Genomic DNA, 13,653 nt, shown 5'->3' with positions numbered 1-13,653 from the left:
TCACATAAAATCACATCTTAACTCAAATCAACGTAATTTATAAATGTTGCACCGCCGCCTTTTACCTCTACTTTTCAGTGTGAATGGGTCTTACTAGAAAGGATCGAAGACAAAATAATGTAGAAAGTTGAAACGACATGGCGTCTATTGTCTTGAAGACTATCACCAGAAAAAACGACTAACGATTTCTTACTCAAACGACAAGTCATTTTTTTTAGGGAACGACAACAGGTAAATCCGTAAGTCTGTTCTACAAAAACAAGGACAGACTTTTAAGCACCAGTTATATGTCGTTTTTTTTACTATAGCGACATCTAACTTTAAAGTAGTATCACCTAAATCCTATTTGTTAGACTTTACTATTCAAACAAGGAGAATATACCCTAACAAAGAACCTGAACATAGATTTAACAAAACTCATCATAAACAATCATTACTTATCACTTCACAAAGACGAAACTCGAATTAAAAAAAAAAAAAAAAAAGGAATTCGTGATATAGGTTGGCGTTGCTTTTGGGCCATGTTTCATGGTTGTTGAAATTCTTCTATTTTAATGAGTGAAATTTTAAAATGTCTCATTGAAATTCTATTCATACCGTTTGTTATTGTTTTTCTTAAGGGTAATTTTAATAGAGAGAGTCAAGTGAGACTAAAGGCTCGTTTAGATCATTATTCGAATTTTTAATTCGAGTTGATATGTGACTTTATGTGAGAACTTTTTATTATAGTAAAAATGTTAGATGTGACTGTTTCTGAAAGTTTTTTACTGTAACAAAACTCAAATTCTAAACTTAAATCGATAAAATAAATGAGACCTAATTAATGGTTTAGAGCTGTCAAGTGGGCTTTTTTTTTTTGTTTAGTCAGGAACAAATGGAAATGGATGTAAAGTTTGGGAGCAAAAATTGAAAATAACTCTTCCTGTAAAGAAAAGAAAAATTACAGCATGGTACATTACTTTGTCCTACCAAAATAGCAAGTAATATTATTTGTTTGATTAAATTTAACGGTTTGATCAATAGATGTCCATGTTAAACACAATTTACTATATGATATTAAAGTATTCTCATTCGTAAATCAAACCATTAAAATTAAATCGAATGACTAAAATAAATTGTGTTAAAGCACGCAAACACCCAACAACACTAATAGTGTGCTTGATATGAATGAAAAGTGGAAGGAAGGAAAATGTCAGAGGGATTTTGAGATGGAAATTAATAAGTTAGCTTGTTTGGTATAAATGAAATTGAGAAAGAAAATTAAATTAAATGAAAATTGTGATTGGTGGGTCTCACCATATTTAATATCTCTAAAAGTGAGGATTTTAGAAAGAAAAATGTGAATAACTATCTAAATAAAATCAAATTATTGAGGACTCGTTCATTTCACCGATTCGAGTTTTCAGTTTTAGGTTTTTACAATAAAAAGCTCTCAGAAAATGTCACATTAAAATTTTCTGCTACAGTAAAAAGCTCTCAGAAAATGTCACATTTCAACTTGAATTGAAAACTCGAATCCGCAAAGTGAACAAAACCTGAATTGTCCTTATTTTTCATATAAAATTGGCTCCAAAAGTTGGCGCTTTTTTTTTTTGCCAGAAAGAAGAGATAAATGGTGCGTTCTCTCTCTACTCAGCACACCTTTCACACGGAAAAAACTTCCTTCCATATATACGCACGTGTGTGTGTATATACATAATATAAGTTAAACTATATTTTTGTACCTTTATATATGTATGTGTGTATATACATAATATAGATGAAATATATGTTTAATTTACATGAATTTTTTGAGTTAATTTGATATTGAATACTGTATTATTTATACTTTTATTAGAAAAGAATATTAATAAAAAATATTTGGACAAAAAAGTAATTACACTAATAATAATTTTTTCGTCTCTTTAATTTCACTTCCAATACTGAACAAGGAAATGTAGATTCATTTTCTTTCTTCTCTATCATACCAAATAAGTTAAGAAAAAATTAAAATCTTTTCTCTCCTTCTAATTTTTTATGCATTATAATTTTTATTTACCTTCTATTTTCTTTCTATCTTATCAAACAAGAGTGTAAAGTAAAGTCTCTATTTTGAACTTTCGTGTACAGAGATCGAGTAATGCCGGAGACTTTAGCAACTAGAGTTCGTTTGGTTAAGGGATTCGTTCCTTGATTCGAATCATGATTCGCGGTTCGCTACAATATTTTCTCTAAATCGAAAATAATTCTAATCACATGGTTGTAATCCATGAACCAAATCGGCTCAGCAAAACGAAACTTTTTCTTTTTTGAGGGGGAAAAAAATAAAAAGAATCAAGTCTCTAATAATAAATTCCACAACATTTATTAATAAAAAAATGATAATAAATTATTAAATTCGAATACAACCCAACAACACCATTTGAGACTTCTACAAGTCAAAAGCAGCGTCTTATACGCCAATGACTTGTTGACTTTTCTTAAACCTTCCCTCCTGACCACATCACTCTTCATCGCCCATTAAGACAGCTTCTTCACCACTCACAATTATCAAGTAAGACTTCTATCTTTCTTCATATCAATTAAGAAAATAAAGCAATATATATATATATATATATAATTTTTTTAATATATTTTTCTGGTAATTTATACAGGGCAACTATGGCATCTGATTTTGAACAAGCTTTGCAGTTAATTTTGGCGTTAGTGTTTGTGGGTCTCTGGGCTTTCTTCATATGGCAAGTTATTGTTATGGTAATCAAAAACCCAGATGGAGATCCAACGTTAAAAGAACTGATCGTAGCCTTCTTCAGAGGAAAGAAAACGTCTAGGCGTCAACTGCCGTCTGATCAGCAGAAAAACAAGAACACAGAACCTCCACCGTTGGATCTGGTGTAGCCTCAAACTGAAAATGATCTCAACCGTCTTTCTCTCTTCGCATGATTATTGGTCGTCATATTACCATGTATTCTGCTATGAACCAACTTAAATACATTGATAAATTCTCTGGATTTTTGCCTCTCAAACTACTTTTTTTTTTTTAATTGTATTTGAGTTTTGAAATATCAGAAAATAGGTTGATGACTGCCACTAATTGCCTTCTTTATAATTAATTAGGGAAATTTTGTATGTGTATTTCTTCTCAACTGGTCATTTCTGTGAAATCATTGTTTTAGCTACCAAAAGTGATTATGTTCGGAAAGTAAATATATATGGATGATTATGAAAATAAAGTATGCTTTTGATATAATAATTGAAATTGTTTTTAGTTTAAAATGCGTTTGTGGTCTAAGCTATCAAGAACATAATAACAAAAAATTAATTAATTAATAAGACAAAAAAAAAAGTCCATGTTAAAGGATATAGGTCCATAAACATTTTTTTTTATTTTTCTTTCTTTCTTTTTAATTTATTTTTTTATTTTTTAAAGATGGTCCATAAACAGTTTCATTCCACAAAAGCATATATATTCTCTTTTCTGTCTACTCCCTCTTTTTCCACCTCAATATTTAGAATTGTAAAAGTGGATTTTGCAAAGGTAGGTTAGTTTATTTTTGTTTTGGAATATTTTAGTATCTCTTTCAGAGCTTATTTATGAACATTTTATTTATTTGGGCATTCACGTCATTGTAATCACTGCCTGGAAGAATATTATTAATAATTATTTTAATAGCTTTTCCTTTTTCTAATCAACTTTTACCTGGAAAGAAGAGATTGTAATATATATATTATAATATGCATTTCAGACATATCTTCCGATGCCTCAAAGGGCAAAGTTAAACTGTCCAATATCATTATGCCCATTGTCAATATGTATATAAACCCCCATTAATCCATGCGCTTTTAATGGATTTCATGGTTTACTTTAAACCAATTTATTTATTTTTTTCTTATAAAGTATTGAATCATATATATGCATTGGAACACTAGTTTTAAAAGTTTGAAGCCCTTTTTCTACCATCATTTACAAAGAAGTGAAAGGGGGTGGGGAAAAAAAAAAAAAAAAACAAGAACAAGAAGAAAAAGAAGAATTTAAAGAAAATAACGAGTTTTTTTTTTTTTTTTTTTTTTCTCTCTCTGTCTGCAACCTTGTACTTTTAGTTTTGGTGCCAAACCAAATGACAAGAAGACAAAAAAGTGGAATGCTACAACATTAATCGTCAGGTAAGCACAAATAAAATAAAAAATATTATGACCGTATTTGGAATTAATTATGTTTTTTTTTATAATTTTTGAAAAAGAAAAAATAAAAATATTTTTAAAGCGGCATTTGACGCAATAAAGATAAAAATAAAAAATAATAACGATTTTTTGATTTAGTGTAAAATGAGAGAGAAATAAAAAATGATTTTTAGTCGTTTTTCATTTTTTGTTTTCATTTTCTCCTCTCTCGAGCAGAGAGAGAGACATTAATGAGTTTTTTTACACTAAAAATAATCTCTTGATAAAATTACCAAATGCATTCTTAAAAATGATTTCTGTGTGAGATTGAAAACTTTTTTATTTTTATTTTCATATAAAAAATAAAATTATTTTAGAACGAGTTTCAAACGCGCCTTATATATTTTATTTTTCTACTCATGAAATTAGTCTCTAGTAAAGTATGGCGTTTTTATGGAAGATTCATAAATATTAAAGGACGAAAAACCAGAAGATGAAGAGATCAGAATACACAAGAGGGTATTTGAAGGAGTAGTGAAAGGCTTATGGTATGTTTGTGTAGTTGGTTTTTTGGTGTTCTTGATTATGAGGTTTATAGGGAAGGTTTTGATCCATCCACAACAAAATACCCCAACCATTTTACTTTCTTAGTCTCACTTTCACAATTGTTCTAATTGTTATGGTTTCTGTTATTATCCTCTTAATTTTTGAAACTTTGCAAAAATTTGCTCAAATCACCCACATCTAATACTAATTATAATACTAGTACTAACATTGTTGTATAAATGTTGTTTAAATTCATTTGTTGCAACATTTTTTTTCTTTTTATTCCTTTTCCTTTTTTTTGTAGTTGAAATTTGTCTAACTGTATGAAAGAATAACAATGCAATTGAATTTGCCTTTTTTCCTTTTTTTTTTTCCATGTAGGGAAAAGAAATCAGAAAAAAGAACATAGACAAGCGGATCCAAAATCATGATCTAATTGTTATCTCATTCCTATTTTAACCATACATGATACATGGAAAGTCACATGTTCCAAACAAATTTTCCTTGGAATTCTATTTTTTTCGTTTTTTAACTTTTTAAGATATATATGTGGCATTGTTTGTAATGATTCATGAAATGGGACACAAACAAACATATCTATACATGAAACTCCATGCTCTATTGTTGTTCGTTTGTCCTCAATGTCTTTCTGTTTTGGTGGGCCTTCTAATGGACCAGCCCAAAAGATTCACGCCCTAATCATTTCCCTACTTCAACACAAAGCCATATGGTCTAGTAAAAAAGTATTCTAGTGGGGACCCTTTTACTTATTATGTGTTTTGCCTTTCAAGTGCTTGTAGTCCAAATTCTCTTAATAGTCGAGCAGTAACTCTTTAACTGCCTCTTTTTTTTTTCTTTTTTTTTTTTTTTTAATTGCTTATTGCCTATCAGGGAAAGGCCAAAAATAATTTAAAAAAAAAAACAAAATAAAATATAAAGAGAGTTATTCGAAGAGTGAAGGCTACCATTTCAACTTTTTAACCTTTATTTATTTATTTTTGGTAAAAAAAAAGGAGAAAAAAAAGAAAAGAGTGAATGCTAGCATGTGTTTTCTGGCTATGAACCTATTCCAAGGTACATTGAATATTATTGCAAGGGAAAAAGTGAGCTAAAAGTTGCCCATTTTCACCTATTCAAGTACAATTAATTGCAAGATGAGTGCAAGCCAACAGAATCCTTTGTGCAAATTTATTTGTCTGAAGCACGACAACTTGATAATTGGCTTGTTTTTCTCGAACAAAAGGGAATTAACTATCTTCAATTCACTTTTTATGCTAGGGTCAGTTTTTGCACTTTTTCAGTTTTCTCTTGGCTCAATTGGGCCGTAGAGTAACGTGGTAGGTAGACATTGGGCCTTTAAATGATGAGGTCATATAAATTTTTTTTTTTTTTTTGAGAGAAAGAGGGAAATAGGCTAAGATTTGAGATGAATTAAAATTAATAAAGCAATAGTTTATATAAGTTAATAAATAGGCTAAATTACTGTTTTCGTCTATAATTTGTCTGGTTATGAACCATAACTTGACAAGTTATGACTTATTAATTTCTATAATTAAAAATTGACCTATATACTTTCTTAAACTTTTCATATTGGTCTATTTTTTACTATTTTCCTTTTTTTTTTCTTTAATGAAAAAGAGTTATTGGAGCTATCTACTCTTAGGACTGTTTGGCTTTAAAAAAAAAAAAAGAGTTAGATTTTAGTTTATTTAGTCTAAAAGTCACTTTTAAATATGTTTGGATGGATAATTTTAAAGTATTTTTCACTTTTTTTAAGTACTTTTGAAACAATCCATCTCTCTAGTATTTATGAAAAAAGTGCTTATGAAAAAAAAATTTATTTACATTTTTACATTTTTATTTGTGAATAACAAATTAAATATCTCATCCATATCTTTTTATTACATTATTTTTATAATAATAAGCATTTTTTTTATTTTTTTACCCAAACAGGCTTAAAAACTCTTCTTAAATATAAAAGTATTTTTTTAGACACTATCCAAACACTAATTAAAAAACCCCAACTTATACTTGTTTTCTTATACTATTTAAAAACGCAAACACATACTATTCCAAACGAGCCGAATCTCTATAATAGAAATGTTGAGGCACACTCATATAAAAGATGTTGATATAATTCTATTTAAAAGATAGGCTTGATTTTTTTTTTATATAGATTTAATCATAATTCAAACTTTATTAGTTCAGTGTTTTTCTTTTACAAAATTAAAATTTTTATTCAAACTTTCAGCTCAAAACTTACGAAACAAAACGGACTCCCCCAATATATCCAATGCGTCATATATCTATTAACAAGCACTTTAAAAAATGAGATCATATATTGAACAATCTTTGACAGGAGAATAAAGAAAAATATGTAATTAATGCACCACCCCGTTTGGTGAAGATAAGTTTATGGATATAATGGTGAATTTAAAAGCTTAAAACCGTCACTCATTCATGGCATGCCATCAATTATATTTACAACAAACAAGCTAGATGAAATAGGAGCCTAGCCATAATTCTCCACATTAATTATTTGGCCTTTAGATTGATGAATTTCTGTCACGTATTAAGAAAACCACTAAATGGGGTCGCATTCAAGCTCATCCTCTCCCTTCTTGAATTATAGTTATGTTTTGTTGTTATCAACAAACTTTTCATAAATCAAACCCAACCAGAAAATATTCTAAAACGACATATACAAGTGGGATTTCTTATTTCTGAATAATAAATCAAAAAATGGAATAGTACTCATGGCCTCTTATTTAATTAAACTCCATATTCCTTATCTCTTATCCCATTAGCATAAATTAGGATAGAAATTAAACAACTTTGGTATACTTACATCTGCAATATGATGAATGTCGTTTTACTAATAATAGAGCCTAGAGGGGACTTTTTCGGGGTTAGTTGGAAAAAGCGATTTGTTCATTCAAAAGGTACAAATTAAGAGCTCAAAATCAACTCCCGCTAACACACATATAAGGAAAAGTAAGAAATAAATAAATAAATAAATGGCCACTTCTTGCATGGTAGTCTTATTTTGCTGCAAATGTGCCAATTGGCATTTTCCTATTGAATATTGGATTCTTTTAAAGCCATGCATGATATATGTGTGTGTGTGTGTGTATATATATACTTGTGGTCCAACCAAGAATATTGACTAAATCTAATTTGCTCCGGCGAGATTTACTTTTTGTACTTTGTCACTTAACTTTATGCCTAGTTAAAAACGTCCGAGGATTTATATACTTGTCCAACTTTTCACCGTTCACTTTCACATTTTGACCGTCCAGTTAAAAGAAGCAAAAGAACAAGAATTGAAAGAGACGTCCGGCCTTCAAAGTCTTGATGTGTGAAAAGAACAAGGAAAGACGGGAAGAATGTAGAGAAAGAATAACAAAAAAAAAAAAAAAAACAAAGGTTGATTAGCAAGGAAAAGATGAGGAAAAATGTCAAAGAATAGTGAAAAAGAAAAAGAGAAAAGGAGTAAAAAAAAAGGGTACGTCACAGCTAGATACCATACCCCCTTTGAACTTTTACATCATATCATTTGAGCAACTTTTGAAATTAGAGCCACAAATTAAAGATGGGTAGGAGCAATATCAAAATTTTGGACCCACTAATGGATACAATGACACGGCCAGAAATGAGGCCGTGACCACGAGGGTTCTCGGCCAAATATAAACTAATAAAAAGTTCAGACGTTTGGTTCATAGATTAAAATCATGAGATTAGAATTATTTTTAATTTACGTGTATTTTTTATGAGAAAAAATACTGTAACAAATCATGAACCATGATTCAAATCATGATATGAATTCTCTTACCAAACGTCTAAATTTATGATTCTATTAAATTCTGTTACAGTATTTTTTTTATTAAAAAATAAATAAAAAATTATTATTAATAAATTTTTTTATAAAATTTAAATTCAGAATTAAAATTACTGACTTAAACGATAAACTAAACAAACCATTATACACGAACACTTACTATTTACACAATTTTTTATAAAATATTCTTAAAATTACTTACTTGTAAATTTTTATACAATATTTTTTTCATAAAAAATTAAAAAAAATTCTTATTAATAGATTTTTTTATAAAATTTAAATTTAGAATTAAAATTACTAACTTGAATCAATAAACTAAACAAATCATTATACAAGAAGACTTGTTATTTACACAATTTTTTTTTTGTTTTTTTTTTTTTGTTTTAAAGAATAACCTCAGGAATGAATATGATGGGATAAAATGAGGAAAATATAGGGAAAAGAGGGTCTCACACAGGGCTCAATGATTCAACCAACGTCTTATCATATGAGGCTAAAAAGCCAGCCCAGCCCATCCCACATGCCGTTTTTTTGAAAAGTGCTTATTCAAAGCCAATATATTGGCCTTGGCATTGCCACCAAAATTATTAAGTTAAAGAAAAAACAAAACAAATAATAAATAAGAAAAGAAATACCTCATTTATTAATATTATTATTCAAAGGGTTTTGAGAGCAGAGAGAAGAGAGGGAACTGAACCCACTGCCATTTTTTCTGCAAGCAAAGCATCTCTCTCTCTCTCTCTCTGCGTGAGTGTGTGTGTGGGTCTCTCTGACCAAAACCTACGCACCACTGGCGCAACATGGCGACCCCTCTCTTCCCCTTCTTTGCCAACAACGCTCTCCGACGGTCTCTTCTAACCTAAGCCCCCACTGCGCACCATTCCCTTAACATTAACCTCCACCAACAACAACAAACCTCACTCAAAGCTTGAAACTTTACACATTTCCTTTCTCTTTTCCTTCCACAGTAGAAACTAGTTTTCCTTCCATGGCTTTATTATCAACTGCTGCATTTTCCTTCCTCTTCTTGCTATTGTTCTTATTACATTCACCTCTGCTGTCGTGCGCCGCCGCCGGCGACCGCAGTGCCGAAGTCGAGGCGCTGACTTCTTTCCAGCTCAACCTCCACGACCCGCTCGGCGCGCTAAGCGGCTGGGACGGCGCGACGCCGTCGGCTCCATGCGACTGGCGTGGCGTCGGGTGTACGGACGGACGGGTCGTTGAGCTCCGACTGCCTCACCTCCAACTCGGCGGCCGACTCAGCGACCGCGTCGGCGACCTCCGGATGCTGAAGAAGCTCAGCCTCCGCGACAACTCCTTCAATGGCTCCATTCCTCGTTCCCTCTCGAAATGCACGCTTCTCCGGTCGGTTTTCCTGCAGTACAACTCATTCTCCGGCAATCTACCACCGTCGATCGGGAATCTCACCGAGCTACAAATCCTCAACGTCGCTCAGAACCGTCTCTCAGGCGACATTCCCGTTAATCTCCCCGCCTCTCTCAGGTACCTAGATCTTTCCTCAAACTCGTTCTCCGGCGACATTCCAAGGAGCATCTCGAACATTACGGAGCTCCAGCTCTTAAACCTTTCCTACAACCAGTTCGCCGGAGAGATTCCGGCGAGCTTGGGCGAGCTCCAGGAGTTGCAGTACCTCTGGCTGGATCACAATCTATTAGAAGGAACCTTGCCTTCGGCCATAGCAAACTGCTCGTCGCTTGTTCACTTAAGCGCCGAAGGGAACGCGATCGGCGGCGTGATTCCGGCGGCGATCGGAGCCTTACCGAATCTCCAGGTGCTCTCTCTCTCCCAAAACAATCTCTCTGGTTCAGTTCCGTCGTCGATGTTCTGCAATGTTTCGGTCTATCCGCCGTCTCTTCGGATCGTCCAGTTAGGGTTCAATACCTTCAGGGACATCATTGCTCCCGAGACAGCAACTTGCTTCAGCAGCCTTCAAGTTCTCGATCTCCAACACAATCGGATAGAAGGAGAGTTTCCTTTGTGGTTAACTCAGGCTCAGACCTTGACAAGACTGGATTTCTCAGGAAATTCTTTCTCCGGAAAAATTCCTCAAGAAATTGGGAATCTCTCGAGGTTGGAGGAGCTAAAAATGGCGAATAATTCCTTCTCCGGTTCTGTTCCGCAGGAGATCAAGAAATGCAGCTCATTATTGGTCCTTGATCTCGAAGGAAATCGGTTTTCCGGTAATATCCCGGCGTTTTTAGCCGATTTGAGAGTCTTGAAAGTGTTGGCCATTGGCGAGAATCAGTTTTCCGGTTCGATTCCAGCGAGTTTTCGCAATCTTTCGGAGCTTGAGACCTTGAGTTTGAGAGGTAATTTGTTGAGTGGGGCCATGCCTGAGGATGAGCTCATGGGCTTGAGGAACTTAACCACATTGGACCTCAGTGGGAACAAGTTCTCAGGTGGAATTGCTGCAAGTATTGGGAATCTGAGCATGTTAATGGTTTTGAACCTGAGCGGCAATGGCTTTTCGGGTCGGGTTCCGGCGAGCTTGGGCAATCTTTTTAGGCTGACCACTCTTGATTTGAGCAGACAGAACCTCTCTGGTGAGTTGCCATTTGAGCTCTCTGGCTTACCCAATCTGCAGGTTATTGTATTGCAAGAGAACATGTTATCTGGTGATGTTCCTGAAGGTTTCAGTAGCTTGATGAGTTTGAGATACTTGAACTTGAGTTCCAATGCATTTTCTGGTCACATTCCTTCCAACTATGGCTTTCTTCGGTCTTTAGTTGTACTCTCATTGTCCGAAAATCGCATTTCAGGGTCGATTCCGCCGGAGCTCGGTAATTCCTCTGGTCTCGAAGTTCTACAGCTCGAATCGAATTTGTTTACAGGGCCCATACCGGAGGATCTCTCGCGGCTCTCGCACTTGCAGGAGCTTGATTTGGGTGGCAACAACCTGACGGGCGAAATCCCGGAGGAAATCTCCGAATGCTCGTCGTTAACCACTCTGCGACTGGACTCAAATCGCCTTTTGGGTGGAATACCGGCCTCATTGTCCAAGCTATCGAATTTAAGTACATTGGATCTCTCTAACAACAACTTGACTGGGGAGATTCCTGCTAAGCTATCACTAATTCCTGCCTTGGTGAACTTCAACGTTTCAGGGAACAATCTCGAAGGCGAAATTCCGGAAGTACTCGGTTCTCGAATCAAGAATCCATCAGCATTTGCAAATAATCGGAACTTATGTGGGAAGCCGTTGGATAGAAAGTGTGAGGGCGTACTAGATAAGGATAGAAAGAAGAGACTGATTTTGCTAATAGTTGTGGCTGGAAGTGGGGCTTTACTACTTTCTCTGTGTTGTTGCTTCTACATTTTCACCCTCTTGAGATGGCGAAAGAGGCTGAAACAAAGGGCGTCCGGCGAGAAGAAAAGAAGCCCGGCAAGGGCGAGCTCTGGAGCCAGCGGCGGCAGGGGAAGCACAGACAATGGAGGCCCAAAAGTCACCATGTTCAACACCAAGATCACACTCGCGGAGACAATTGAAGCAACCAGGCAATTCGATGAGGAAAATGTGCTAAGCAGAACACGCTACGGATTGGCATTTAAGGCCTGCTATAACGACGGAATGGTCCTCACAATCCGCCGCCTCCCGGACGGAGTGCTGGACGAGAACATGTTCCGAAAAGAGGCCGAATCCATCGGCCGAGTCAGGCACCGTAACCTCACGGTTCTCCGCGGGTACTACGCGGGTCCACCTGACTTGCGCCTCCTAGTCTACGACTACATGCCAAACGGCAACCTCGCCACGCTCCTCCAAGAAGCCTCACACCAAGATGGCCATGTCCTCAATTGGCCAATGCGGCACCTCATTGCGCTCGGCATCGCCCGGGGCTTGGCATTCCTCCACACCTCCTCGATTGTCCACGGCGATGTCAAGCCGCAAAATGTCCTCTTCGATGCGGACTTCGAAGCCCATTTGTCCGATTTCGGGCTCGAACGCCTCACCATTGCCACCCCAGCTGAGGCCTCAACGTCCACGACGGTTGGGACATTGGGCTACGTCTCTCCAGAAGCTGTACTAACAGGAGAAATCACCAAAGAGTCCGATGTTTACAGTTTTGGCATCGTTTTGCTCGAGCTTCTAACGGGAAAAAGACCTGTAATGTTCACCGAAGATGAAGACATTGTCAAGTGGGTGAAGAAGCAACTGCAAAAGGGCCAAATCACCGAGTTGTTAGAGCCGGGCTTGCTTGAGCTTGACCCTGAATCCTCAGAGTGGGAAGAGTTCCTCCTTGGAGTCAAAGTCGGGTTGCTTTGCACTGCACCCGACCCGCTCGACCGGCCCACAATGTCTGACATCGTGTTCATGCTCGAAGGGTGTCGGGTGGGGCCTGATATTCCGTCTTCCGCCGACCCCACTTCTCAACCGTCGCCGGCTTAATCCTAAACCCGAAACCCAAAACGATAATATTGTCAAAGAGACATTTAACAATTTTTTGGCTTTTTATTTGGAAATGTGCTATTTCTTTTTAATCCTTTTCAAGTTGTATTAACTGTAGTCTAGTTTTGGTTGTTTCGTTCTCATTGGCGTTAGTTTCTCCTTTGATTTTTTTTTTTTTTGTGACGGCATCGAGGGAAAAGTGGGGACCACGTAGATTGAGCAAAAGTCCAAGTGTTTCGGTCAACGACGTAGACAAACGTTAGCACTGTTATGTTAATAAATTAATAATAAAAAAATGTCGAAAGTGGACAAAACGGTGGGGTCCACATTCTTGATTCCCGCCAAACGCGAAGGACTCCAAACTCTCTATTCTCTACACTGTTTTTTTGGCTAAAATACTCTCTACCCTGTTTTGTTCACATGGCTAATAAGTCTCTGTTGAGTTCTCTCTTTGAGCACTGGCAAAGTTCCAAAAATGTAGCCGTTAACGTCCTGCGTCGTGGGGTCCAAAAGTTCCAAAATCCAAATACCCTAGCCAAAAACTTTTTTTTAAAAAAAAAAGAAAAAACAAAACAAAAATAAAAATTTGTTATTCCTCAGAGTAGGCATCGGCCTTTGCAAAACAGTTTTGGGCCGCCACGTGGGCGTCTCTGCCGTCCCAAACTCTTTCTTTCAATTTTTTGTTTTTTTTATTTTCGAGGTAGCAGTGGCAGAGAAGAGGAGG

The 13,653-nt window shown here is 35.6% G+C and overlaps 1 protein-coding gene across 2 annotated transcripts; it reads left to right on the top strand.

The window, feature by feature from the left end:
• Nucleotides 1–9,213: 9,213 nt before the first annotated feature.
• Nucleotides 9,214–13,187, top strand: LOC21409357 (probable LRR receptor-like serine/threonine-protein kinase At4g36180). 2 transcript variants are annotated; one of them, XM_024177056.1, is made up of 2 exons: nt 9,214–11,088; nt 11,305–13,187. In XM_024177056.1, the coding sequence occupies exons 1-2, from the start codon at nt 9,513–9,515 to the stop codon at nt 12,927–12,929; spliced, it is 3,201 nt and encodes a 1,066-aa protein (XP_024032824.1). In that variant the 5' UTR covers nt 9,214–9,512; the 3' UTR covers nt 12,930–13,187. The 2 variants fall into 2 exon arrangements, with proteins under 2 accessions (XP_024032824.1, XP_010113380.1); XM_010115078.2 differs by having other exon boundaries at nt 9,214–13,187.
• Nucleotides 13,188–13,653: the final 466 nt, after the last annotated feature.

This window comes from Morus notabilis, unplaced genomic scaffold (genome assembly GCF_000414095.1).
Source record: "Morus notabilis unplaced genomic scaffold, ASM41409v2 Scaffold384, whole genome shotgun sequence".
Classification (NCBI taxonomy): Eukaryota; Viridiplantae; Streptophyta; class Magnoliopsida; order Rosales; family Moraceae; genus Morus; species Morus notabilis.
This window is presented reverse-complemented; position numbering and strand designations above follow the sequence as displayed.